Below are 27,104 nucleotides of genomic sequence, written 5' to 3'. Positions count from 1 at the left end.
TAATAGTGCCTATAGTAGTATAAATAAGTTAAGTAAGTCTAGTTAATAATTTATAGACTTAAACTAAGAATAATAAAAAGGATTCTTTATTATTAAATATACTACCTAGTCTTCTAAATAATAAGAATCTTAAAGCCTAAGTATAAAACCTTAAAGTTAATAAAAACTTAACTATCCCTTGTTGCCTACTGTATTTAGCTTTATAAGGTAACCTAGATATACACTATTACTCTTAAGAATCCTTTATAGACTAGTATATTAACTAATAAAAATAGACTAAAGCTAATACCTTTAACTATATATATTATTATAGCTTCTCTTATTTACCTTCTTAGGAAAGTTAATTTTAATTATACTAAGGACTTAAATAAGATAAAGTTAATAAAAAGACTTTATAGACTTCTTATAGTATAAGAGGTTATAAACTTAGATATAGTAATATTATTATAAAGGTAAAAGTAAAGAAAGGTCCTAAGCTACTAAAGCAACTTAAACGCTACTATAAGCACTAAACTATTTCTCTTTTTTCTTTCTTTTGTTTCTTTAGGTTCTTTCTTTAGTTCTTAGGTCTAAGAATTAGTTAGACCTTTTACTTAAGGTTAAGGTAATAGGTCTAAAGGGATAATTATAATAAGGTTAAGTAGTATAGTCCTAAGAGTTATATAGTAGTTAATACAAGGGATAAAATAATAAGAAGACTACCTACCTATTAAAAAAAGGATTTATAGACTTAAGAAGGGATTAGAGGGAATATAATTATTTATATATAGTTATTATTACTAGCCTTAATACTCTATATAGAAATATACTACTAGTTATTACTATACTTTTATTTATTTAAGGAAATTTACTCTTTTTATAATTGCTTTATTAATTTATACTTTTATTTTAGTATCTTTGTAGATTAGGTCTAAGAATTACAAGACCTATTAATTAATCTATATATTATTATTATTAGACGTTGTTGTAGTGTAGGTAGTTTTCCTATGTTTTACTATTCCTCTTTTCCTTTGTTAGGTAGCCTAGATGCCTTGCCCTTTCTTAATATAAGCTTATATAAGACTATATATATTATATAGAAAATATAACTACTTAATATAGTAAATAATATAGCTATTTATAAAGTTTTAAGCTTATACTACTAGTAAATACTAAGTTATAGCTAATAATAATTTACTAGTATTTTAGTATATCTTTATATAAAGCCTTATATCTTAAGTTATACTAATAAGAATATAATAAAAAACCTAGTATAGTAAAAGTAAGTATATAACTAACTATAGAAATTTTTATAGAATTAAAGAAGCTAGGGTTATACTATTATAGCTATAGTAAAAAGGAGTAGTTTTAGTGTATTTTAGTGTATTTTAGTGGGGAATAGGTGATCGCCAAGCGGGGGTGATCGGAAAGCGGGTGCTTTAACTTAACGGGGAAGCCCCAATGACGAGGAAAACTACAGTGCAATTGCTTGTCAGTTTGTATAGTACAGTTCACTGTTGATGCTGCAGACTTTTCAATCCCAATAACTGCCCGGTTCTCCCAGTGCCGATGCTTATAGAAATATCCAAGCTGTCGTGATATAGGCCGTAATTGCGCAGTGGCAATTACGGATCCGCTTTTGTCATCACACAAGCTTAAAAACTTTAGGGCTCTCTGAGGCAGATCTTTCCCCCGGAATGACATTCGTCAGAGAACTCACTGAAAAGACCTAATCCGAGCAGCATCAGTTATCACAGGAAGAAATACTTTTTGCCAGAAACAATGGCGTCTTTAAGTCATTTTATAATCTACAGAGGCTTTTGGGAAGTGGTCTATCAGCTAGCACAAATTCAGCTGCCGCTTTTGCAATTCTTTCATCCAGGGTCTCACTCATGAGTAATTAAGACATCGTGGTTAAACTTAGCTTAATACCTCAATCGACGATAGAAAGATCCTGTATAATGTGGAAGAAAACATGCGTTATAATACCATTTCAATCGCTTACCATTGGCGGTTAACAAACCTGGTATCTTATCATAGCCGCTTCCATTGGTGGAGCTCTCGCCATGGCTACCTTGCATACTAAGGGCCTTCCTGGAAGGGTGATCTTGTTTGGTACTCCTGCCGAAGATAGTAAGCTATCTCCAGTCTACTCGTCTAATCCATGTCTCTAGGTCTTGGTGGTAAGGTCGAGTAGCTCGAAGCAGGTACTTTCCGTGACCACAGCATCAATATCTCTCTCAACCCCCACCCCACAGCTAGCGACAACACACCCTACGTGATTACATCCTCTACCTACCATTTCGAGTTAGAATAGTACGGAAAGGAAGCAATTCTGCTACCTAGCTTTGGAAGGGTGTCAATACCCAAGATGCACTTTTACTCGCTCATAGAGGCTTTGCCCTACTCTGCTAACAGACACAGCCGACGGGCAAGATCAACACATCATTACTTCAAATAATGCGGATAATGTCTTTTATGCTCTGGGACAGGTATACTTTCAGATCTGATCCGTTGACGGCGATACCCTCGAGCAGTGAGCGGAGCGTGTCATGAAGTGTTTCGATGCTGAGACCCGAGCCACGGGTGCCTAACTGAATGTCAACATAAGGCCATAGAAATATTCCAATATGGTATTCAATGACGTGCTAGCCTAATCCGGTAGACGGTGAGAAACGGAAGATCAAGACTGTAGAAGGATCACTCATAACATAATAGTTTATATCTAGACATAAGGCTTAGCTTGCGCCGTCTTGTATAACGTCCATGCCTTTATTGCAAAAATTCATAAAACAATAATGTAAGTGTATGGCTCTCAACATAAGTTAAGGCCAGTTGAATGGGTAATTTAGATGAACCTAGCATATCAGGGTCAGTGCTAGGGCATGCGCTGTAAGGTGCATGTGCTGTAGCAGTGCTAGGTGTATTGTATGCGTGATAAATTGGACTAGTCAGCTCTGCAATAGTCTTACGCCGCGTATGATCTATATTCTTTTGTTCCCTCCTAGGCTCCTATCCTTACTCGGAAATTCCAATATGGATCACGTGGTCATCACTTGTCGTCAGTAAAGCAACTGACTACTGCCTGACCAAGTACCACCAGGGAGTAGCGGCATTACCTAAAAGATTATAAGTGATTAGCCTGAGTGTATTAAATGCGCCATGAAATCATTGGAGACGTGATTCTAAGGTAGAAGTCACAGGCAAAAATAGGGCTTGATGAAGACACCGCTGGCAGCTCGAGGGGTTCTTTGGAGCTTGCAACGCAGCTGTGTAATTAGATACTATTGGAGAAATCAAAGATTCTTTGGGAAGAATTCTCAATGATCAGAATTTCATCAAGCTCTTGCGGTTCACCGAGAGTATGATCCACTGGAGGCGATCCATTCATTGCAGTACCCCGGCTATGAAGCCGACATCGAGTGAATTCCTCCTCCACAACAGTCAACATGAATTAAACACATGAAGAATTCACCGAATATGACAAGTTCATTCACGTCGGTGTCAAAAAGCTTCCGAATACATATAAATACAGCACAGGATGCCAACCAAATTTAAATCTACATCATTACACAATACTCAAAAACACCATCAGCAACATCCACATCAGCTGCCTTCTATCATCAAGCATCTACGCACCCCATAATCTCATACAAGCTTTCACTAACCAGAACCGCATCCAGAATTGAAGCAATGTCTTCTTGGGAGAGCAAGAACGTGAATCCGTTCGAGAACAGCAGCACACCCAACAAGTGGGGCAACACCTCGGGCGGTTGTTCCGAGGGAGATCCAAATGGCCCCACCGGCACTGGAGCCAATGCCTCAAACACCAAAGGCGGGCACAAGGACCAGATATCTGCAGCTTCAGTCAAGGGCGGCAGACCGTCGGGCGGGGGCTATGGCCATCATGGTGGAAGCAAGAAATGATGGTTCACAAAGAAGAAGCCCTAGGCACATATGATAAGACATGGATCTCTTAGTTACATACTTGCATCGCTGGTTTCCCCGAGGAGACTACGAGTTTAGCCTAGTTCATTTCATCAAGTAGCACGCTTAATCAAAGTCAAGACCTGTACGGAGGAGCGTGTCAAAAGTAATGATCCATAGTGCCAAGACTAGAAGTGGGGACTCTAGGAGGGAAGACTTCAAGGTACCTCGTCTCATCAGACTCTTTAGGGACTCTAGAGTGTTAATAAACTATAGCTTTAATCTCTCAGGGGAAACTCGCTTAATGTCTCAGGGGAGATAGGCACTTTAGGTATAGAGCTTAAGAGGTAGGTAGGGAGAAGTATGGTGAGCGTTATGTTCTTATGTACTTCCTTGTACTGATACTGTTGGCTAGGTGATTGTGCTTGAATTGTCTTGGCACTGTGGATCCCTACTTTTGACACGCTCCTCCGTACAAGTGGTGTGATGCAACAACTGTGTTCTCGGCTTTCTCCCGGAGCACTTTCATAGCTCTTTTTTTCTTCTTTTTTTCTTCTTCTTAGCAATGCACAAACGATCCACACTGTTCATCTGGCATGGTTAGAGTACGTATCCAAGACAGTCCCTCTTGAGGTCGCAAAGGTACACAATGACTCCCAACAGAATATAAGGTTTCAAGAAACATAGTACCATGGAGGTATCCGGGGTGTCTAAATACCCTATTGACTGCGTTTGCAGCTGGAAAAAAAAACAAAACAAAAAAGCATTTGGCATGATATGGTGAGATTGCCCTGCTCGGCTGAATCACCATTGGTCAAACCGAACCTCCCTTGTTCCGTACCAAAGATACGGTTGCGTACCAAAACGGGTCCGAGCCGAAAGAGGACAGAGAGAATGGAGTCTATTGAGAGTAAACTGGCCAAACGCACGAGGATCCACCTCGTAAGAACCCCGCTGTGGATGTCAGCCGAACAGCTGAGTTGACGGATTGGCCTAGACATGGAAACCCCTGACTCATGATGGGGTTTTCTAAACCTGATTAATCTTATCAGATGTGTTTTCGAGGCCATGGTTTCTCTTGGCACGCCTAGGTAGCACGCGGCAAAGCTTGGTTGGGGAGGGAATTTTCTTCATGGGCGTTCTCCTTTGCCCTAAGCTACGTTCGCGCCGCTTAACCATTTTCCCTCTATCCCGGCTCGATCCGACCTCGGATTCCGCTCGTAGGGAATTTGCCCGTCAGCGGTGAGTAGTTAAAGGAGCGGGCTGCCTTACGGTAATTAGAATCGACCCTACGTCCCGGTCCCTCTTCATCCTTCATCGCTGCGTTAGACTGCTACTGAACGCCTGGGACTTCTGTGACAATGGCGGCCTGCGCAGATCTCGAGTCCCCTACGGCGAAGCAGCCCGAAGACCTCGTCAACGAGCTTGTGGTGTCGTCAAACTCTTCGACGGCCGAGGAGCCAAAGCCGAACCCCCCAATGCACTGGAAGCTGATTGCCGTGATTCTTATCTCCTGCATCAGTTTCGGGTCATCATGGAGTTCGGGTATCACCGGCGCGCTGAAGTCCACCTTGAAGAAGGAGCTGCACATCAACAACAAGCAGTTTTCGCTGCTCGAGGCCAGCGAAGACTTCATGGTCACCCTTTTGATTCTCTTCAGCGGAATGGTGACGGACAAAATCGGGGGTGCTGGCGCCATGCTGTATGGTGAGTGTGGTTTGATCTAATTATTCCATGAATACAATGGCATGTGTGCTAGAAAGGGGGAGTCTAACGCGATGGCAGGCAACATTATCTACTCAATTGGATCCCTTATTGTCGCTGCCGCCGCCCAAGTCCGCTCTTTCAAGCTCATGATTGCTGGCCGAGTCATCCTCGCCCTCGGCGACATCGCGACCCAAGTGGCGCAGTACAAGGTTTTCAGCTCCTGGTTCTCGCCGAACAACGGCTTCGCTTCGACCCTGGGTCTTGAGCTCGCCATCAAGAAGATTGGCGGCTTCGTCGGCAAATCGTCAGCCAACATCATTGCGAAGAACACCGGCAACTTCGCGTGGGTCTTCTGGATCTCTGTCTTCATGAACGTCTTCACCAACATCCTTACTCTGGTCTTCTACCGTTTCAACGGCATCGCTCACAAGAAGTTCGGCAACATGAAGGATCCGGCGACAGGCGAGAAACTCACCGAGAAGTCCAAAAAATTCCAGCCAAAGCAGGTGCTTGAGTTGCCTTGGGTCCTCTGGGCCGTCCTAGCGTTCTCGCTGTTCGAGACGAGCACCGCTGTAGTCTTTAGCCAAAACGCCACCGAGCTGGCTGAGAAGAGATTCCGTACTGACTCGATCACTGCTGGCTGGTACTCCGCAATTTTGCAATATGCCGGTTTCTTCTTAGTGCCGTGCCTCGGGGCCTTCATTGATATATTGGGCAACCGTATCACATTGCGTAAGTTATTTGCCAGTGCTAGCAACCGAGCCATAATATTAACTATTTCTAGTCGCAATTTGCGGCATCGGAGTATTCCTAGCAATGATCCTGATCAACTGGGTCACTGATACCAAGGGCGCAGCTGCTGCCTTCGCTATTTATGCGGTTGCCTACACCCTTGGGCCTACCACGATCATCGACAGTATTAGAACCTCCATGTGGCATGCGTCGACCTTCGGAACCGCTTACGCCGTCAAGATGGCCGTGAACAATTCGTAAGAACTTGAACCTTGATAAGAATCGCGCATAGTCTAATGGTTTCGCAGTATGAACATCATCGTTCGTGTTGTGACCGGTGTCATCCAGGACGCTGATAACGACAGCTACGACCACGTCGTCATCGTCTATGCCGTTCTTGCCGGTGCATCCGTGTTGGTGTCGATTATATTGATTGCGCTGTCTTGGTGGTCCATTGACCTCGGAAACTTGCAGTGGACAAGGAAACAGCGCATTGCTCATGGTGAGCTGTGGAATGAGAGGAAGAGGGCTTTCTACGAAGACAACGGTCCGCGGAACAAACTCATATCCAAGGCATGCTTCGGTGCACTGATCATGCTGATTTTTGGAGCTTGGGTAGCGTACTTCTGGGGCATCGCAACTGGTCACAACTCTTGAAAGCTCGGTTGATTGACGCAGTAGATTGTTGGAGAAATTTTAGAAGACCTGTGCAGTAATGATATGATCTTCAAAAGATCAGTTGTGACAAGACTAAGAACTACTAGATACAAACGAACAGAAACCTACCGCCTAGGTGGTTTGTATCGGGATTGATTTAGCCATGACATTCCCATTTTGATATTGTAGAGAGAAGAGCAGTTTACCCATGTAATGCAGCCCAACATCTCATACGCCAAGTACAATTGTTCTGTTTATTTCGATTGAAGAGCCCTTTGCACAAATTGAACAGGATGGGAAGGCCAAACAATCAGAGTGTAATTAGTGACAAGTGACTTTCCAGAGGATACATAAGGGTTGATTATCTTGGGGCAAGACAGAAATCAGAGTGGTTTGCATAGTGGTTATTCAAGAGGAGGGCGTTCTTAGCGATTGCGTCGGAAACTCCGCTTAGACCTGGCTTTTCCCACTGCACTTATTAACGATGTCTGTCCGGACCTCACAATGAGTAAGCCAGCTGTGCTCAAGTGCAACATCGCCACAGAACGGAGGTGCTGTATATTAACCACGCAATATTTGATTGGACCTCATTTGGCTGATCATATGTCTGATAGACGAGTACCATAAACCTGAAATAACGCTGTTCGTGTATGGAATGGCAAGGCGATGTGGCAAGCCGCATTAAGAAAAAGTATTCTTGAAATTATGAAATACATCAGACCCCTAGATTGAGACAAAAACAGTACCACTCACAACCCCAGCACTGACAAGAATAGTCAATATAGCCGCCCCGGCCTTATCCGCAGCTGTAATCGGCCTGAGGTCAGGACCGTTTGAGCCCGAACCACCACCGTCGTCGATTTTGCCTCCATTGGGGTTGCCCTTGGAGTTTCCTCCAGTTTTGGTTGTAACAGGTCCCTCGGCCGACCGTACGAGGTTATACATGATCATCTGCAAAGAAGACATCTGCGGCCCGACGCCGACCACGCCATCAAAGGAATCTTTGAGCCATGAGAAGCCGCAAGCCGTGCCTGGAGGGCCCTTGAACCCACCAGCAGAAGAGCCCGAGCAACTCGTTGCTGCCTTCTTCCCACTTGACAATAACAGCTTGGTGATGGAATCCGAGGTATACGAGGCGACCTGCGATGTGGCTGCCAGCCATCGGGCGAGATACCCCTTGAAGCTCTGGGCGTCCTGACTGCACTGGCCAGTGGGCTCGCAATACGCTTCGTAAATGACCTCGTTCTGAACAAATGCCTTGTTGACTTCCTCTAACATGCCATCCACACGGGTCTTCCACGTGTCGTTTTCCGTTATGTTGTACATGACAGCGGCCCCGTAGAGAAAGATGCCAGCGTTGTAAGACCACTTCGTGCTGTCGACGGAGCTGGGGCATTTGCCTTCGAAATGGACTCCATCCAGAACCTCATGCTGGCCCGTAATTAGACCGATGTTGTTTTGCCAGTCCCATACCTTCTCGGCCCAGTCTGAGTAGGTGGTATTGCCAGTGTAGCGAGCCAGGCGCGCAGCAACGTTAAAGAAGCACCCGTTCGAGATCGAATTCTTGTAATCGAATCCGGCGTTCCAGGTGAAGATCTGCCACCGCACACCTCCACCGCAATTCCCTTCGTCCCAACGGCTGACGTACTCGTTGAAGACCGCTTGCACTAGAGCGAGCCACTGCGGTTGATCCTCTGGGGGGTTGGGATATTTATGCTCGGCTGCCGACATAGCTGCCATCGCCCAGAACCCTTGGTCGTCATTTCCTTCTGTCAGGGTCTGATTCTTCGGCATGTAGTCATTATCTTCGCCGGCCTGGTGAATTAGAGCTTGCGTAGTAATAGCGTTGTAGGAATCATCCCCCGTGAGCCACCAATAATCAACTAATGTGCCAAACATGGCGCCAGCCTCCCACCCTGAGACATGTTAGAAAAGAAAACACGAGGTCGATGCTCGGTAGGACGTACAGTAATAGGGATCAGGTAGGTTTCCCGGCGTATCACCAGTATTGTTTCCAGTATAATATTTCACTAGCCCGTAGGCTATGGTGCTTGCAGCGCTCTTGATCGAGTCTGAAGGAGGTCAGTCAGATCATGTCATTATGGTAACCGTGACGAACCAACCGTCATTATCCCATGTAATGTCGACAGCATTGGCAGCGGCCGTCAAACTCAGGCCTACGATCACGGCCGGCAGTGCTGGCCTCATCTTGGCTGTTAATTCAGTTGGGTTTACAAGAAGCCAAGACAGAGAGAATACAGCGAAATGAAACCACGGGAAAAAAGAATGCCAGTCAACTTATTGGAAGCTTGGCACCGAAGACGACACACAAGAAGCCGCGAGGTCCGCCAAGATAAGTGGAAGAGTCACTATGTCAAAGAGTACCGTCGAGTGGCTGTGCGGCTACAGGTCCAGTTTCAATTTTCCGTCTCTCCACATCTGACGTTTGCAACCCACCGTACGGTCTCAGATGCAACTTAGCAAACAGATCGACCAATGTATATAAATATATATATATATATATATATATATTATATTGTACTGTATGTCCCTGAAAGCCCCATTTTCATACTAGTCAGGTTCCAAGGTTTCCGACTAGTAAGCACGCCTTACACGTTTCCTGGGCGTCTGGTCAGTCCATCAAGCAAAATACGCAGGCACTCGTCCTGTGACCTTTACCCAAATTTGACTCTACTGCTAATCAATGACTGATATCGTCTCCGGCCGTATTTGTACCCTATCATCTGCCTTGTGCTGATCGACTGTATGTACTGTATTCATCGTTGTACGAAGAATCGGACCGTTGATCAAACATTCGAGTAAGGCTGGCAGCCTGTAGATTGCAATTTGCAAAATCCGGCCCGTAGGCTGGTCTTAGCGTTCTGCGGGTAGTGGGGGGATCTCCGTTTCGATGACGATCCACCCCTATTCCATCGTTCGAGAGATGGCCAATAGACACGCTCCGGGAAGCTCAAATTGGGTCTTTCTGGGTCTTAAACAAGGCAAGCTGTGGAATACTTGCGGAGAGTCTGTCTGTCTGACGCGTCTCAGCACGCGATGCAATGTGGAACAGGGCCGACGGCTATCGTCCGGAACCCAGTTCCTGTGCCGCCGAACCCCCTATCCGTGGCCAATGTCTTTTGTCATGCAACACTGTTGCTGTCTAATCAGCAAAATCGGGGATACTGTTTCGCTCAGGGTCCTTGCAACGGAAACTGCCTCGCTCATCTGGTTAACTTCAGATGGCGCAGCCAAAGGGCGACGAGCTATTCAAGCCGGCCCTGAGCAACATGTCGGTAAAAAGCGCCATAACGGGATCTGTTTCCCCCGAGCCCGTTCCGTGGCCACCGGACGATTGCCCAAAGCACCATACACGAATCTGTTGCTATCGAGGTTTTGTTTTTATTTCTTGGTCAGTTTTCACCACAAACGGCGACCAAGTCAAGGTCAGCACATACGGTTCGTTGACCGAGTCGGCTCCGAAGAACGCGGCGGATTAAGAGGCATCGCCTTTGGGCCCACAATGTCGTTTCCCCGCCGCTCTTATCTCCAGCTCCCTAATCGGATTTGTCGGCCTAGACGCCCTCACAGATTAGCAGAAGTCGAAGAAACTAATTGCTGGTAAGCTGATAATCCCTCCGTTTCAAGTCATACTGTTTCAGTCGCATAATTTGTGTGTGCAGCAGCAATCATGGCCTACCTGGTCTCCCCCGATGACCTCCCGATGCCCGGCCGAGACACGTTTTTCTGGCTGGGTGAGATTAACAAGGCCAGTGCCGTTATCAACTCGGACGAAGGGCTCTTGGATCGAGATGCGGCTCGTCGGATTGCCAGCGGCCTCCAAAAGCTACTGGACTCTGGCAACGAGCCAAACGCTCCCCGCCCAAGCCTCGTGATTACCTTTGAGCCTCTCCTTGTCCAAGCTGCTGGCGTGGAGGCCACTCTCCTCCATGCCGGGCGGTCCAGTCAAGACATGCTCACTACCGTTTCGATGGCAATTCTTCGCGATGCGCTGCTGAAACTCGCATTGCAGCTTCATGACACGACACGACTCCTCGTCGAGATGGCCCAGACTCATGCCGCAACACTAGTCCCGAACTATACCAACGGAGTTGCTGCTCAACCTAACTCCTATGGCCATTACCTGTTGGGCCACATTGCCGGACTCCATCGGGATGCAGAGAGACTGCGGCAGTGTTATGCACGACTGGATCGTTGCGCCATGGGCACCACCGTTCTTAATGGTACAAGTTGGCCGCTGAACCGCGAGCGCATGGCCAAGTACCTCGGTTTCGCAAAGGCCGTCGACAACGCCTATGACGCGGCGCAGATCACCGCTTCAGAGATGCCAGTTGAGCTTGGTGCGATAGCGTCCCAGATCGCCCTCCATGCCGGCGCTTACATCCAGGATGTCATGGCCCAATACTCTCAGCCAAGGCCGTGGATTCTTCTCCAAGAGGGCGGGGATAACACATATGTCTCGAGCGCTATGCCGCAGAAAAGGAACCCCGGCCTGCTCAATAGAATTCGATCGGATGCGTCCCGAGTTGTGAGTCTCGGCGTAGGCCGGGCGATTCAGGGACACAACCTCACCCCGGGTATGGTCGATGCGAAGGACCTGACGGACAACCTTGCTGTACTCAATGGGGCGATAGGGGTGCTCGGGGGCTGGGAACGCATCCTCGACGCACTGGTGATTGACGGAAAACGGTCCTTGGAAGAATTGGATCTGGACTGGACTGCCTCTCAGGAGTTGGCGGATATCCTGATGCGGGAGCACAAGGTGCCATTCCGAGTCGGTCACCACTTTGCTTCAGAAGTGGTTAGATTTGCAAAGAATGCGGACCTGTGCCCGAGCAAGTTCCCCTATGCTGAGGCATCCAGGATATTCGTCGAGACATTGAAACACACGCACCTCGAGGACAGCGGCTATCGATTCTTGAGCGAGGATGAGTTTCGAGAGGCGCTCGATCCTGTCGGGATCGTCAATCGAAGGGCAACCTCTGGCGGTCCACAACCCAAAGAAATAGAACGTATGATCAGCAGCTCAAAGCATATTCTGGAGGATCTCCACAAGTGGGTTCGAGAGCGGCGGTCTTACATCGACGACGCGTTGCACGAGCTGGATGCTACGTTTAAGCTTCTGTAAAACACTTGACTCACCAAGCGCCTCGATGCCACTGTTACAGAGCTCCGGGGTTGAGCTCAAGAGCACATCAAGACTATGCCAGACTCCAGTTTCAATTAGCTTGGTATACGCGACTATGCTCGGTGTGAATAAAGTGCAAGGTCTCGGCCGACAAGTACTGGCTCGTCTGGATCCACGGAGGATTCTACCGCGACTTTGCTCAAAACTCCACTAGCGTCAACGCCGCCATCGTCTCCCTCGAGACCAACAGCCTAGACGTCCTGGCAGACCAAGTCGCCGCCATCGCCTCGCTTGACTACTGCCTCTTGGCCCTCCCCGGCGTCCATCTAAACAACACCCCGGCCAACGAGCTGCAGAATGCGAGGTGGCCGGACCACATGAGTGATGCCGTCGCCGCGCTCAAGGACCTGGACAAGCGCCACCCTATCAACGGAAACTACGTGTTCTCTTGCCACTTAGTTGGTGCCTAGATCTCCTTCTTCGCCGTCTTGGAGACACTTCAGGACCTTACTGTCCCTAAGCCCACAGCCGTTATAGGTATTAGCAGCATCTACGATTACCTGCGCCTCTATGTCACTTACCCTGGCTAGGACTACCTGGTCCCTAAAGCCATGAGGGAGGACCAGCTGACGGAGGCGAGCTTAGCCAAAGTGGACGCCAAGAAGTATACAGCGCTAGGCTTGAAGGCCTTTATTCTGGCGCACAGCGGGGACAACAGACTTGTTCCGTGGGACCAGGCGAAGGCGATGGGGGCCACTTTGGAGAGCCTGCCTGGGTTGAGGAACAAGATGTACTTCATAGAGCTTCCAGGCGCGCGCGACGACATTCGGAAAAATGGCGTGGCGCTGGCAAAAGCTTTTACGGAAACACTGGCTCTTCTGAAAGAGCAGCCTTGAGACGCATCATGGTTCGGGGTCGCTTAAGAGAGAGATGACTAAAAGGCATCGTTGCAGTATTAGCTCCGCGCGTACCTCTCGGTTCTTAGCGATATACCGCGATGATATGGCTTATCAAGATAAATTGAGGGGAGCTTTTGACGACATGAAATGCTTGGAGCGTTCTTTGCCATTATCCAAGCTCTAACTGGGAGTCTCTAATTACCCCTCAAGATCAACGCACAGCACAGACGATTACAAGAGACAAGTACCTGGAATAGTATCGACAGTTACTCACTATTGCTCACTGGTGCTATCTGATTTTCTTTGGCCTCAGCCTAGGATCTCGCAGATATTGAAAAAGGGTAGCTGTGCTATTCGACTACAGAGTGAAGATGAAGAACATTCCCAGACTGTTTATCGAACGGGCTCGATTCATAAATGACATCCTAGATACGCTCGGTAGCCACTTCACGAACCCCCTTCGACGGCCTCTCTCTTCTCCTTCTCCAGATACCACTCCACGGCCCTCCTGATCCCCTCCTCCTCGCTGACCGCGGGCTCCCACCCGAGCCGCTCCCTGGCCTTATCGATGACGTACCACCGGCTCATGACGGAGAACCGCACAACCTGCCTCGTCACGGGCGGCACCTCGCCCCGGAACCAGTAGATCCACTCGAGCGCCCAGACGTACGCCAGCGCGAACGTCGCGCTGACGACCCGGACGTCCTCGGGCCGCGTCGTGTCCCCGGCGGCGCGCCAGGCGGCGCGGCTGAAGTCCCAGAACGGCCGCGGCGCGCCGTTGGTGACGAAAAAGGCCTCGCCCGCGACCCCCTCGGGCGAGGGGGAGAGGAGCTTGCCCGCGGCGGCAAGGTGCGCGTCGGCCGCGTTGCCGGCGTAGGTCGCGCTGAAGAGGTTCGTGTTATGGCCGATCTGGAGCGTGTTGCGGCCCATGCGGAGCGCGCGGACGGTGGCGGGCGTGATGTCGTTGTCGCGCTCGCCGTGGCAGAAGGCCGGGCGGAGGGCGCAGGTGCGCATGCCGGCCGGGTCGTCGTATTCCAGCGTCATCCTTTCCGAGGCGGCCTTTTAGGGGCCGAGTTAGTCCTATCGGTGTATCTCGTTCCTGGTGGTGTCTTGTCTGGGAGAACAATGAAGTGAGGGCCGCAGACAGCTCACCTTGGTTATGGGATAGGCCAGCGTGGCATCCCCCTCCTCGGCGATGGGCCAGGTCTCGTCGGCTCCGTTGATGTCCCGGAACATTTCCTTCTGCACCACGCTCGCACTGCTCGTCGTCACAAAGGCCCTGACGCCGGTCCTCTTGCTCTCGTCCAGCACGTGCCTCGTGCCGTCGACATTGATCGCCCGGACGAATTCGTCCGTCATGATCCTGCGGCCGACCGTCATCATGCCCGCGCAGTGGAAGACGACGGTCGGCCTCACCTCCTTGAAGGTTCGCGCGACGTCGTCCGGCGACGTGATGTCGCCCGCGTGGTACGTCACGCCCGGGAACAGGTTCGTCGTCGGGTTGCGCGAGAAGACGGCGACGCGGGCGTCCAGGTACGCCGCGCGGAGCTTCTCGACGATGTGGCTGCCCAGGAAGCCGCAGCCCCCCGTGACGAGGTAGGTCTCGGAGGTCATTTTCTTTCCGGCGAAGCTTACGCAAAGCCAACAATAGTTAGGGACGCGCTCGGGGCTCCTGCTAGGGCGTGTTGATTCTAGAGGAGCGAGGATGGGTACGAGGACTTGAAGAGAAAGCCAAAAAGGGATGGTATAGAAGCTATGCGAACATTGAAACAATCTGTCAAGACGGTTCTTTATGGCCTTTGCTCCCGCAGGATTTGTGATCAGTGATCACGGATAGCCCGGCCAAAACCTAGGGGCGTCAGCGCGAGCCTAGGGATCTGATATAAGCACTTGGCTATCGAACGTTACGGTGAGATTTGGCGTCTCCTGCGTTACACATGCATCTACCCCTTACCACTTACCTCAGTCCTCAAGGCAATATGAGGACACCGTGATTGTAAAAGCAACTGCTGTTCAGTTCTTTGATCGACGAGGAAAAGCTAATCAGGTTCTGGCGGCACAAATATATCTAGCTAATACCACTAGCTTATATCGTTTCAAGACGGCCAGGTTCGCTTCATGATCTTCTTTCTACGTCAGACCTGGCAGCGGGCTGTATCCAACGTCAGCACTAGATTCCGTCCCCCCTTCACTTGTCCCAACCGGGCCGGGGCGGGCAACCTAAGCTTTTCGGGTGCCGGCAATTATTCCCTTTCGTAAGCGCGCTTATCCAGTCGTGTAACGTATATGCCGGAGAGTCCAGCCCGCGCCTACTCCCATCCCCTCAAGCACGCGTGTTGCATCTTCCTGCTCTCACATGATGGGCTCTACTTTTGACTAAGCGGCATTCCTATTCTTATGTAGTGAGGGGTCCGGACCAGGAAGCTTGTTTAGTAACCCGCGAGACGCGACATGGCTGCATCCGATTCCCAACAGCCGCATCAAGGGAATCCCTGTCCGCTAAGAACTTAAGATGATGTTCAGAAGTCTTTCCAATGTATCGATATCCGACAAGGCTCGCGGAAGTCGTTTTCTATCGCAATTCGTTCCCGCAAGCCAGGTTGCGCCCGATGTGTCTCACCGCATTCGCACATAATCAGTCGTTCACTGGAGACGAGGACAGACGCTTTGCTACCTCGGGCAGAGCCTGGCAAGAATCAAGAGCCCTATGAACAATCAAACGGAGGGTCGGATGCAAGAGAAAACGCAGCTGGTTGGCTATGTATCAACAACCCTTCCATCTACAAAAGCCCCTCCACCTCAACATGTCCACCCCAGGCCCATCCATCCCCCGTGCCGAGAGTGGCGATGCATATCCGACGACGATCCCCGTTCCTTCCATTTCTCTTTCGATGTTTTTTTTGAACCTCGTGAACTTCGCTGCCGTCCCCCAAAAGACCACGCCTCGCCAGTTCCTCCGACTCGCGAAAAGCATCGCAATCCTAAACTCCGGCAAAAGAAATTCCCTGCACGCATGCGACGACCTTTGGTGACTAAGAGTACGAAAAAACAAGTCGTCGGACTTCTCGTCTATCGCCCTTGCCCTTGGCTTCCTGATCCAAAATCCGGTTCCGGGTGGGGTGGTTTCTTATCCTTTCTGGCCTTGATGACGAACTCGGCCATGATCTGGATATGGTCCGCGGGGAAGTGATAGTTAGGGAACGCTGGCACTCGCTTGAGGTATTCGGCATCGGGCGGGCCCAGGATGTCCACCACTTCGAGGGTGTTGGTCGAGTACCACAAGTAATCGATGACGTCGGAGAACCCGGGAGTGTAGTTGGTGAAAGGCATCTCGTCGGGGGTGTTCTTGATGTGCGCGTAGGCGTCCCGCAAGCTGAAAGGGTGTTCGATGCCGTCTCGAGTGAAGCTACCGTACTGGAAGCTTGACAACTCTTGGTGGTTGGGCGGGACACGTCCCATGGACAACAGCTCGTAGACCGAGCTGTCTTCCGTCGAGTTGAAATCTCCACACACCAGCAGGGGAATATCGGTGTTGTTTCGGTATTCTTGACTGGGACCCGGCTCCTTGGCCGGTGGGGGCGGCTCCTCCCCGTCCTTGCCAGTAGCAGAGAAGGTAATGGGCTTCTTGTCCTTGAGTGCCGGCCAGCGAACGTACTTCTCGGCGAGCTTCGTAATCTGTTCCATCAGGATGCCGGTCTGTATAAGCTTGACGTCCGCCAAGACCGACTCCCACGCCAGATGTCCGTTGACCAGAATGATGCGCGAGCCTGTGACTCGGCTCTCAAGGAACACAACGACAGCGATGTTGTCCTTCGGCATGACGCGGTTGAAGACATCGTGCTGGTTCTTCATGTCCGGGCGGTTGATGGCGATGGCGGCGAATTCTATGACCTGCTTGTCGAGCAGAATCCACTTGCTGGCCTTGTAGAACGTCGCGCAACCATCGACTCCCTGAGCATCCTTTTCGGCCATCGTCTTCGCTCGCGTCTTCGGCCAGTGCACGCCCTTGTAATCCATTTGAGCCAACTCTGGGCTGAACTCTTCCTTGAACGCTTCGGTCGAGATCTCTTGCAAGCACAGGAGATCGGCGTCCTTCTCGCGCAACTCGTCAAATATGCAAGCCTTTCTGTATTCCCAGTTCAAAGCACCCGTCGGCGTGTATCCGTACGTTTGGGGCGTCGCATACTTGTCGCACAGGACGTTCCAAGAGAAAACTTTGACTTTTTCCAGCGCAGGAGATACATCTTCTTGAACAGTGATATACTTTCGGGGCGAGGGTGGCAGTGGCACTGCGACAAATTAGCGAGCGGTGATACAACGGGTGGTCGTAGGCGCATACCTGGAGCTTGCTCCTTGAGGAGGTTGATCAAGCTCTTTGTGCCCTTCTCCATGATTTCTTGCTTCATGTCCGGGTCAAGAGGGTTGCCCTCGATGCCTAGAACGTCCAACAGGTGTAGAGAGCCCAGTTCGAAGGGAAGGGTATGGATCTGGTTGTCGAAGAGGAGTAGCTGATTGAGATAGGTGCACATGCCAAGTTCGGCGGGAAGTTCCTTGATCTGATTGAATGACACATTGAGGTAACGTAGCTGGCGCAACTGACCAATGGCCGGAGGTAGGGTCTGTAGCCTATTGGAGGCAATGAAGAGGTCGTGGAGGAACTGGTAGCGGAAGAGAGCCGGAGCGAGGTTCCGGAGACCCTGGCCGCTTAGGTCCATGTTGTGCCAGTTTTGCCGTTCTTTGGCATTCTTCTCCACGCTGTATGGTCGTCTCCTGTCGTCCGCATCATCATCGCCATTCTTGCCCGAACTGGGAGGAGGTCCCGCGATGCCACGGTTCTCCGAGGCCTTGAGCCTGGCGTAGTAGTGCGGCTGATTTTGTTCGGTCATGGCACGGTGGGCTTGCTTGGACTCCTCGTAGAGCCGCAGCTGCTCAGCCCAGTGTTCGGTGATCTGCTGTGCCTGGCCGCCCCGCGTCGCGCCTCCTTGACCGTTCTGCAGGCCATTGGCGCTGAATGGACTAGAGTTCCCCATTACACCGGAGGAAAAGGCGGAGTGGTGGCCCATGACGCCGCCATTGCCATTGTGTGCAGCATGTTCGGCCTGGGCAGCTTGATGGTGCTGAAGGTGAGTCTGGTGATGTTGTTGCTGTTGCTGTTGGTAGTTGTACAGCATAGGGATCCCCCGGCCGCCGGGGCCCCCATTGATGCGGGAGTTGTGGCCCTGCTGGTGATTCTGGGAGAACATCCCTAGCAGATTGGCCCGTGAGTTCGGGGTGGATGACGGGTTTGGAGAGTCTTTCGTGACGAATCGGCTCAGGAGCGTGTTGAGTAGTACGGTATCGGTGGCGGCGAGTTCTTTCGATAAGAGGGGGTTGAGGTAGAGATCTCCGACAGGGTGGTCCAGATAGTGAGTACTATCGGCCATCTACCTGTGATTCGTGGTTGGGTGTGGGGGTGCCTCAGACTTAAGATGCAGGCGAGAGGTAGGCACCGGGTGCGCAGCAGCAACTTATGTGAGATTGGGAACGAGGGAAAGCCAGGGTAGCTCGCGTTTGCGCATGGGATTCGAAGACGGGGTCCAGTTGCATCGAGTATTGATTTGGACAATGGAGAGTCCCGGTAGCGCAATGAGCTTGTGCTATCCTCGGGCGCCCATGAACCGCGTCGAAGATGCGAGAATACGTCGGGTCTCGTGTCTCGTGCGTGCGTGGAACGCGTGAGATTTTTCCTCGATCTGAGGATGTATTCGGTTAGGAGGGGTCTAGCATTGGGTTAGATGGAGGTCGTCGTGTCGAGTTCAATGGGGGTGGCGGCGTACGTTGAGGAGGGCAAAAGCTGTCCAATGATGTCGGGACGGGCTGAATGCGGTAGAGGAGTGTCTGGATAAGAATATGTCTTGTCAGTGAGGCCAGGTTGGAGGAGTAAGACATGAAGATGGGGCCAGGTCAAAGGAGCAAAGGGAGGAGTACGAGTAGGGGCTGGCTGGGGTTCGAGTCGCGACAAAGGTAGAGGCTCGGCTTGAGCAGCGCACCCCTGGCAACCCCCAGGGAGGGCGGGGAATGAGCGGATGACATACCGTAACGAACGGGTGCAGTGCGAAGTTTTGTGATATCTCTGAAGCAGCCAATGAATACTGGGAGTGAAAAATGCGGTCGGAGATGCAGATGATCCAAAGACTGAGCCGTGGGTGGGCGTGCGGGATTGACTCGATCCTGACGATAGACCAGATACAGGACAACACGCCTGGCGGGAGGTGCAAGCTCTAATGCGGTCACGTGATGGTGAAAGCTGCACGGGTCACACCGCTAGACTAGCCAATCGGATCTGAACGTGACTTGGCGCGTGACTTGAAGGGGGATAAACAGTGCGGTACAATGTTGGATCTGATATTTGACACGGCTCAAGTGTTGCGGTTTTGCATCTAATAATGTTGAGGTGAGGATAATATAGGGAAAGATAGCTTTCGTTCGTCATTCTTGTGCCAGCTTCAGATTGGATTATACCGGATTGTGGGTTCTTATAGCTATTCATAAGAAGATAAGGCATGGGTGAACCACCGAGGGAGCTCTAGGGTGAATCAATGCGCTAATGGCGACAGATTAATTAGAAAGATAAAACGTAGTGAGTTTATCGCCGCACTAAACCCACGGCTGCTGGCATTAAGCTTATATTGAACTCCTTCTGCGGGGGAACCAATCCGTATTGACTTGATACTTCTAGTTCGGCATCCAGGCCACACACTGCTGTCTTCTCTGTATGCCGCTTACTGTCCGCCAAGGCAGACTGGCAACTGTGCGGAAATGCAACCTCAATGCACGCTGACAGCGGCGAACTCAGGAGATGAAAATCATTGGCCGCCGGTTTACCGAGATAGCCGCTGTGAAGGCTGCGAGGCCAACCAGTCAAAGTCGATGTTGAACAGACACCAAGCCATGCAATGCAAATCAGCCCAACAACGGTGCAGTCAGCCTGACACGTGGTCATGGAAAGCAGCAACATATCCAAGACCGTCGCGCCAGCCTGATTCTTGATAAGTTTTTACTATGATGCAGCCCGTTCTTCAAGTCTGACAACGACCTTCTTTCTTGTTCAACTTATCTTCATACCACCTGACCATGGCTGAGCCCGTTGGTATCACCGGCACTGCTGCAGGACTCGTCTCGCTGGGACTGCAGCTCTATGGCGAGATTTCGAAATACCTCAGCGCTGTCAAGGGCAGGCAGAAAGACCTCGACCGCGCGAGGAGACATCACCAAACCTTGCAGATGTGCGTAGACGCCATTGCCGCCGCGACGTCTTCATCGAGGGGAAACAATGCGCAGACAGACGCCGCCCTGAGCGCATGCGTCCTGTCCTGCGAGAGCGAGTTGAGGGCATTGGAGGCTCTGGTCGCTCGTTTGCAGGGACCTTCGACCCCGGCTGATGGCGTGCTATCGGCCAAGCTCAGAGAAAAGGGGAGGCAGTACGCCTTCCCGTTCCACCGGGAGAGCATTATCGAGCTCGAGAGGACGTTGGAGTCTACGAACGGGGTTTTGCAGACGGCGTTGCAAACCCTTGGCTTGTAGGTTCTTCCTTAGAATGCCTGGTTGAGGTTCATGACAAGTGCTGACGGCTATTATTTCAATAGAGATGCGGTCTCAAGCATCAGGTCAGATCTTGAACTTGTTCAGATCACTCAAGAAGACATCCGCACCAATGTCAGCAGCATGGCACAGTCCGTCAACGATGTGTTTACCACTGTCAGTCGGATAGAACAAATCGGCCCTAGCATCAACGCCCAGGTAATAGCCAGCACGTCAGCAATGATGGTTCAGCAGTCCGAGCCCTGGTCACGAACAACGGAAATCTCAACAAGAACCGAAGAGAACACAAAAGAAATCCTGCAGGAATTTTCCCTCTTTCGTAATCAACAGAACAGGTTCGAAGAGATTCTGACGGAAATGGCGAGGGGATCCGCCAACCACAGAGCTCGAGATGTCGAAACCGCAAGGCTGATTGCCAAACCTGCTGACCTCAAGACCATGTGCGACGCCATCCTCCAACCTCAAGCGCAAATCGAACGCATTGCGACATCGGGTATCCCTATCATGAATGACAGGCTCTGCCCTTGTGTCAGGCGTCGGTCATTGCAGCGCGCGGAAAGTACTTGGGGCCCGATATTCTATACTAAACTGCGGAGATTGACCATGCACCACCTGCCTGGATGTCCTTGGCAGACTCTTACACCTACGGAATGCCAGCAAATTCGAGCTTTTGGATTCAGAATTTATAAGATAGGGTCCCTGTTGGAGGATGCCATTCGGTTATCATGCTCTCTTAGCTTCGGGGCTGGGGGGTTAAGTATCAACCATGGCATTGATCGGATTGCAACAGTCAGTGACGATCGTTCTCCCGTATTCAAAATCCAGGAAATTATTGTCAATTGCCTCGAGAAAAAGATTTTGGACTTCAGAGAGAAGAAAAAGTTCGCCGAGGAGTGCTTCAAAAGCATACTCTGGTGTTATTCCGAGAAACTTGCTTGCCCGTCTGACGTAGATGGGGATGGCGCAACCTTGGCTATGAGACTAATGCATAACATCGTTCCTGGCTTACCTGGCGTACGTTATGAGAGAACCCCAAACAATATGTTTCTTGTTGCTAATTTAATTCATCAAAGAATGAATTCTTTTCAGAATGGATAGAGATAGTAGCCATGGTGGCATTACGCTTAATGCAAGTGAATGTACCCTTGGCGGGAGACGCCTCTGCGCTCGAGTGAGATTTCCGATTCTTTTTCCCCCTCCGGTTAATTTTTAATTAGTAAACAAACAGCTTATTTCTCCTCCCTACTAACTTACTCAGATTTATACACTGGATCGTTTTACTTGATACTCCGGTGCGGATAACAGATGCATTCCGTTCGTTTGTCCAAATTTGGACTTCCGCCACTGAGTTCATCCCTCCCGCTCGTTTTAATTGGCTTGTAACGGCTTCGACTCAAATCAAAGTCATGGCTGACGCGCGAAATGCATTTTGTTTTGCCAATGGTAGGTCGAGTAATAGTTGGCTCTGTAGCCATACGCTGCCGTTGCTAACACTACATTTGGCTTTTCAGTCTTAGAATGTGGTTCGCTCTCATTGAGCATTCTACGGGCAGATGAACGAGCCGTTTCCCAAAACCTGGAAACATACCCATATACCTCTAAAGAAGTCAATTCTTTGGGGCAAACGCCTTGCCATATCGCCGTTGCGGTAGGCAACTTGCGGATCTTGAAGCTCGTTCTCTACACTAATAGCTCAGACGCTCTCAACGCACGAGACAACTCTGGGCACTATCCTGTCGACTATGCTATTGCTAGTCATGCCCATCAAGTCTGTGCTAAAAGCCAAGAGTCTAGCGTATGCAACGGCTGCAAGGTCCTAGAGATGGTGCTTAATGCGAATTGTGCACTGTATACTCACACTCTTCATCGCGCCTTGTGGATGGAAGATCTCGCAAAATCGACCAGAAAGACCATCATCGGCCACCTTCGAACCAGGAGAGAAGGATTGAAAGCCCGGGCACTAAGTTACCTGTCTACCGATGAGGCCAGCAGCCTCGGCATATGCCGCTCAATGGTCTTGGACAAGAATGCAGGACGGGTGCAAAGACATCTCGATGCTCGCTCTTGCCCTGTACCGAATCACCTAAGAGTATACCCTAAAGGCATGGAAGAATCCTATTATTATACTGATAGCCCAGTATATGGCTTGATCTACGAAAAGGATGTGGCTGCATTTGCTTGGTCACAAGGGTTCAAGGACATCGCGATTCAGCCTGACGATGTAAACCATTACCCGGAGCTGATGCGAAATCCGAAATCCCTACGAGAAATGGCCCTGTACCTCATATGGCTGAATCATCACTCGAAAACCTCTACAATCGAATTGGGACACGACTTTATGAGTTTATTAGGTGCCAACTTGAACTTGTATAAGAACGAAGCATTTACGCTACCACGAAAGCTCTCGAACACGGTATTCTCTGAATCAGTAACAGACCGCTGTTCATGCTACTGTTCTCAAAGTGGATGCACCCCGGTTGAGGTTTTCCTACGCCAAGCAATCGAACGCATGCCGGGGTTGATATGCTGTATACCATGGAAGAGAGAAATAGATCCTACCACCGTGGATCCAAGTCGGTACAGTGAAACAGGTCGGCGTGCTTTTCATACTATTCGTAGACTCATTGGTCGGAAACAGTATCGAAGTGAACAGTACGCTTGGTTACATCAGGCAGTCTTGCGGCAACTGACATTCACTGTTCTCGGCCTCACGCACACCTGCTGCGGTCGTGGATTTTGGAGCCCATGGGGAAGAGGACTCGATGATGAAGATTCTGAAGAGATTCATGAGGAAGAACGAGAAAAGCTGCAGTTATTGGAAAATCTCATGGTTGAGTTCACGCAAGAGTGCGGAAGCAACGCGAGGCTACTGACGTATCTCCAAGACAGATGGACCCCGAGAATTCAATCGGTGATGCGAGACTTGGCTTCGAGAAGGCTCAGTCAAGCTGAACGTCAGGCAGCGGAAGATGTAGGTGTTACATGGGGCCACGATGAACCTACTAATTCGGGCAACGACCGCTCGATGGAGGAGTACATGTATATGCTGCGTCAGATTGTTCCTGAGCACGAAATTTCCTTGCCGCCAGGCCTGCAACTTTGATTTTCGGTTAGTATTTATAGTAAAAGAACCGGTGTCTGTTTGTCTGCAATGGTAGTTACAACTATAAATATGCACTTAATATCTGTAATATAAGTCAAAGCACCCACTTTCCGATCACCCCCACATTGCGATCATGCATATCCACCTCATATCCACCCCCAGCCACCACTAACCACTATATATATACTATCACCACTTTTACAGTTCTTATCTAAATAACTTTATTTTTTTAGTATCTATTCTTTATTACCCTATAGTTAAATATACTAAGTTAAAGATTACCTAGGTAATAAATACTATTACTGCTAGTAGCAGTATATACTAAGTATCTAAGACCTATAGTATCTTATTTATTACCCTCTAGAACTATCTATTTAGCACCTAAAAGAGGGCTAATGCCTTTAAGGACCTCTAGTGACTACTAGCTACCTAGGAGGCTAGCCTAGCTAGTTAAGTAACTACTTAGGCTAACCTTAGGCTACTACTAACCTATTAATATAGCCTTTCTACTAGCTATTATAGATCTAATAGGAAAAGCAAGGCTATAATAGGCAATATAAAGTAATATAGTGCAAAGGTAAAGTGTAATAGTAAAGTAGTAAAATAAAATAAGTAATAATAAAGAGCTAAATAAATAACATAGGACAAAAGCTAGGTATAAGTATAGGTTATTTATTAAGGTTACTTTCTTTATAAGAAGAAATAGGTAATAGGATATATACCCCTAGGTATATACCTAGATATATACTAATAAGGTAATCCTATATCTTACTTATTTATTTACTATATAAGGCACTTATCTTATAATAAGTGCCTTTTTTCTAAAGGACTTTATCTTTTTTACTAAAAAAATATACTAAATAGTAGTATATATAAATATAAAGTATAAAATTACCTTTTTTTATATAATAACCTTATTACTTATTATTTCTAAAGTTCTATTAAGATTATTTAGCCTTTAGTAGTGCCTAGGCTAAGTTATTATTATTAGTGTTATAGTAGTATTTATTAGCTTAGTTACCTTAGGTTATTAAGGTAGTAACCTTAGGCTAAGTAGCTAAGACCTAAAGGTTAACTATAGCCTTTTATTTATTAAGCTTAGTAGCTATTTAATTAACCTTATCTATTAACTCCTTAAATAGCTACCTTTAAAAGTAGTTAGTATATTAAGGTTATTAAACTTCTTATTAAAGAGTATAACTTTAGTGTTTATTTAGTCTACTTACTTTTAAGTTCCTTAAGGTACTTCTTTTACTTATATACTTTATTAGCCTTTTTATAAAGTTCTCTATAATATTATTAATATCTATATTAAAGTATTAGTTTTTTTATAATATCCTTAGTAAGTTTAGTAGCTATATTAGCCTTAGTATTATATTTATTAATATTATTTTATAGCTATTAACTATATTAGCTAGCTTAGTAATATTCTCCTTAAGCTTAGTAATAGTGTATAGCTACTTTCTTAGCTAGTTAAAGTAATAAATCTCTAAGATAAAGATCTTATTAAGACATTAGATTAAAAGAAGTATACTTATAACCTTTAAATTAGATTAGCTAGGTTAATAAAGAAAATAAAGCTAATAAGTGTAGTATAGCTAAGAATATTACCTATATAAGGCTTACTCTTTTTATACTTAGTTAAATAGTATTTATTAAAGTAGTAATTTTATAATAAAAGTATATATCTAATATAAGTAATAATTACTATAATACTATAAAGTTACCTTATTACTAAGTGTAAAAAGCTTTAACTTAAGCTATAGTCTCTTTATAAAGCTATTTATTACTACTTTTATAAAAGGTGTCCTTTAAGTAATAAAGGCCTCCTTATAATAAAGATAACTAGCTTTAAGCTATAGCTTTTTTACTTTATAAAGGTATAAGGTTTATATACTTAGTTATTAGTATTATTAGCTTCTTTAGTAGTAATAGCTTTAGTATTAGCCTTATAACTTAGATTTATTTAAGACTTACTTATTAGTAAGTTTATAACTAAATAGCTTAGTTATTTTCCTTATATAGTTATTAATTTCCTCTAGGGTAATAATTACTACTAACTTCTTATATATAGTAGTAGGCTTCTTTAATTCTCCTATATTATTATACTTTCTTATTTCCTTAGTAAGCTTTATAGCTACTTTTATAGTATTAAAAAGTTTTCTTATAGTAGTAACTTTATCTTAAAGTTACTACTAGATCTTATTAAAAATAAGCTATCTTTATTACTTATAGTTCTTAAGTAAAGGCTTTTACTATTTAATATATTCTATAGCCTTATTAGTGTTCTTTATTATATTCTTAGGTAAAGAAATATTATTACTTTTAATACTAAAAATATTAGAGTTTATACCTTTATTATTATTATTATTATTCTTATTAATATTATTATTATTCTTAGTAGCCTCTTCTTTATCTTAGGACTAAGGGGCTAATTAGTTAATAACTATAAAAGATAACTTAAAAATAAATCTAGGCTTATTAGCTAAGGTAGTAGTAACCTTATTAGGCTAATAGGTTTACTTATTAGGCTAATTTACCTTAAGGCTAGTAATATAAAGAGGGTTATTTTTATTAAAGTACTAGTTAAGGTTAATAGTGTCTAGGTTTAAGGGATTATTATTGCCTAGGATAAGGCTAAATTAAATTAAGGCGCTTATAGTAGCTTGTTTTTTTTCTTGTTTAGGGGGTAGAAGTTTATAAAGAGAAAAAGAAAAAGAATATAAGAAAAAGATATATTATTACTATAAGAATATTAATAAGTTATAGTTAATAATAGTAATAATATAGTAAAGTTAGTAATAGTAATAAAAAAGTAGTAGGTTTAGTAAGTTAAAAATAAAAAAACTATAGTTATAAGTAAGTAGGTTAATTTATTTTATTATTATTATTAGTAACTATAGGTAAAGAAAGTATAGTTAGTTATTTTAAGTAAAACCTTTTTCTGTTATTTTTAAGATATTAAGCTATATAAATATTTTTATTATCTACTATATAACTATATATTTTAATAAAAGGAAGGTATTAGTTATCTTTAAGTTATTATTATTCTTATTAAAAGAAAATTAAGAAACAAGGTTATTATTAAGAATAGAGGTATAAGGCTAAGTTTCTTTCTATATTATTATAAAGTATTATAACTATTTTAGTGCTAACTATAGTAGTGTCTATAAGAAATCTACTAATATAGGCTTTTAGCTTTATTTCTTTATATACTTTATTACCTAATTAATAAGGTTAGCCTTCTTAAAGTTAGTTATAACGTTACTAATATTAGGTATAAAGTTCTTATAGAGTTCCTATATATTAAATACTAATAAGTACTTCTTTTACTTAATAAGATACTTAACTAATAGGTAGTTCTTTTACT

General features: G+C 46.8%; 8 protein-coding genes across 8 annotated transcripts; 5 read left to right on the top strand and 3 right to left on the bottom strand.

The window, feature by feature from the left end:
- Window positions 1–3,511: 3,511 nt before the first annotated feature.
- LY79DRAFT_573369 (uncharacterized protein) lies at window positions 3,512–3,928 on the top strand. Its single transcript, XM_060559463.1, has one exon. It carries the CDS (start codon window positions 3,673–3,675, stop codon window positions 3,904–3,906), a length of 234 nt encoding a protein of 77 aa, XP_060407067.1. The 5' UTR covers window positions 3,512–3,672; the 3' UTR covers window positions 3,907–3,928.
- A 1,339-nt stretch (window positions 3,929–5,267) lies between these two features.
- LY79DRAFT_675165 (major facilitator superfamily transporter) lies at window positions 5,268–7,002 on the top strand (the record flags this gene model as incomplete). The annotated part of the gene is made up of 4 exons (XM_060564413.1): window positions 5,268–5,613; window positions 5,692–6,345; window positions 6,398–6,602; window positions 6,654–7,002. 4 exons carry the CDS (start codon window positions 5,268–5,270, stop codon window positions 7,000–7,002), a joined length of 1,554 nt encoding a protein of 517 aa, XP_060407066.1.
- A 723-nt stretch (window positions 7,003–7,725) lies between these two features.
- On the bottom strand, window positions 7,726–9,210 carry LY79DRAFT_675164 (family 76 glycosyl hydrolase; the record flags this gene model as incomplete). The annotated part of the gene is made up of 3 exons (XM_060564412.1): window positions 7,726–8,918; window positions 8,970–9,074; window positions 9,126–9,210. The coding sequence occupies 3 exons, from the start codon at window positions 9,208–9,210 to the stop codon at window positions 7,726–7,728; spliced, it is 1,383 nt and encodes a 460-aa protein (XP_060407065.1).
- Window positions 9,211–10,693: 1,483 nt separating this feature from the next.
- LY79DRAFT_530221 (argininosuccinate lyase) lies at window positions 10,694–12,151 on the top strand (the record flags this gene model as incomplete). Its single annotated transcript, XM_060556161.1, has 1 exon — window positions 10,694–12,151. The coding sequence occupies one exon, from the start codon at window positions 10,694–10,696 to the stop codon at window positions 12,149–12,151; it is 1,458 nt and encodes a 485-aa protein (XP_060407064.1).
- Window positions 12,152–13,497: 1,346 nt separating this feature from the next.
- Window positions 13,498–14,664, bottom strand: LY79DRAFT_595257 (C-3 sterol dehydrogenase/C-4 decarboxylase family protein; the record flags this gene model as incomplete). Its single annotated transcript, XM_060561758.1, has 2 exons — window positions 13,498–14,109; window positions 14,203–14,664. 2 exons carry the CDS (start codon window positions 14,662–14,664, stop codon window positions 13,498–13,500), a joined length of 1,074 nt encoding a protein of 357 aa, XP_060407063.1.
- Window positions 14,665–16,119: 1,455 nt separating this feature from the next.
- Window positions 16,120–18,473, bottom strand: LY79DRAFT_675161 (endonuclease/Exonuclease/phosphatase; the record flags this gene model as incomplete). The annotated part of the gene is made up of 2 exons (XM_060564411.1): window positions 16,120–17,339; window positions 17,390–18,473. The coding sequence occupies 2 exons, from the start codon at window positions 18,471–18,473 to the stop codon at window positions 16,120–16,122; spliced, it is 2,304 nt and encodes a 767-aa protein (XP_060407062.1).
- A 1,494-nt stretch (window positions 18,474–19,967) lies between these two features.
- LY79DRAFT_136399 (uncharacterized protein) lies at window positions 19,968–21,922 on the top strand. Its single transcript, XM_060550909.1, has 3 exons — window positions 19,968–20,609; window positions 20,676–21,645; window positions 21,705–21,922. The coding sequence occupies exons 1-3, from the start codon at window positions 20,164–20,166 to the stop codon at window positions 21,804–21,806; spliced, it is 1,518 nt and encodes a 505-aa protein (XP_060407061.1). The 5' UTR covers window positions 19,968–20,163; the 3' UTR covers window positions 21,807–21,922.
- Window positions 21,923–21,929: 7 nt separating this feature from the next.
- LY79DRAFT_484003 (uncharacterized protein) lies at window positions 21,930–22,510 on the top strand (the record flags this gene model as incomplete). The annotated part of the gene is made up of 2 exons (XM_060553281.1): window positions 21,930–22,074; window positions 22,143–22,510. Coding segments are annotated over 2 exons (513 nt in total), but the record flags the coding sequence as incomplete, so codon positions are not given.
- Between the last annotated feature and the right edge of the window lie 4,594 nt (window positions 22,511–27,104).

Source organism: Colletotrichum navitas, assembly GCF_030913465.1.
Source record: "Colletotrichum navitas strain CBS 125086 chromosome Unknown LY79scaffold_192, whole genome shotgun sequence".
NCBI classification, from domain to species: Eukaryota; Fungi; Ascomycota; class Sordariomycetes; order Glomerellales; family Glomerellaceae; genus Colletotrichum; species Colletotrichum navitas.
The sequence above is the reverse complement of the archived record's forward strand: the minus strand, read 5'-3'. Positions and strand labels throughout refer to the sequence as shown.

Bases quoted from the DNA above. Each gene is read 5' to 3' on its own strand.
- LY79DRAFT_136399 (XM_060550909.1), top strand. From the start codon at position 20,164: ATGGCTGAGCCCGTTGGTATCACCGGCACTGCTGCAGGACTCGTCTCG. The intron at 20,610-20,675 runs GTAGGTTCTTCC...TTATTTCAATAG, and splicing joins GCGTTGCAAACCCTTGGCTT to AGATGCGGTCTCAAGCATCA. The intron at 21,646-21,704 runs GTACGTTATGAG...AATTCATCAAAG, and splicing joins TCGTTCCTGGCTTACCTGGC to AATGAATTCTTTTCAGAATG.
- LY79DRAFT_573369 (XM_060559463.1), top strand. From the start codon at position 3,673: ATGTCTTCTTGGGAGAGCAAGAACGTGAATCCGTTCGAGAACAGCAGC.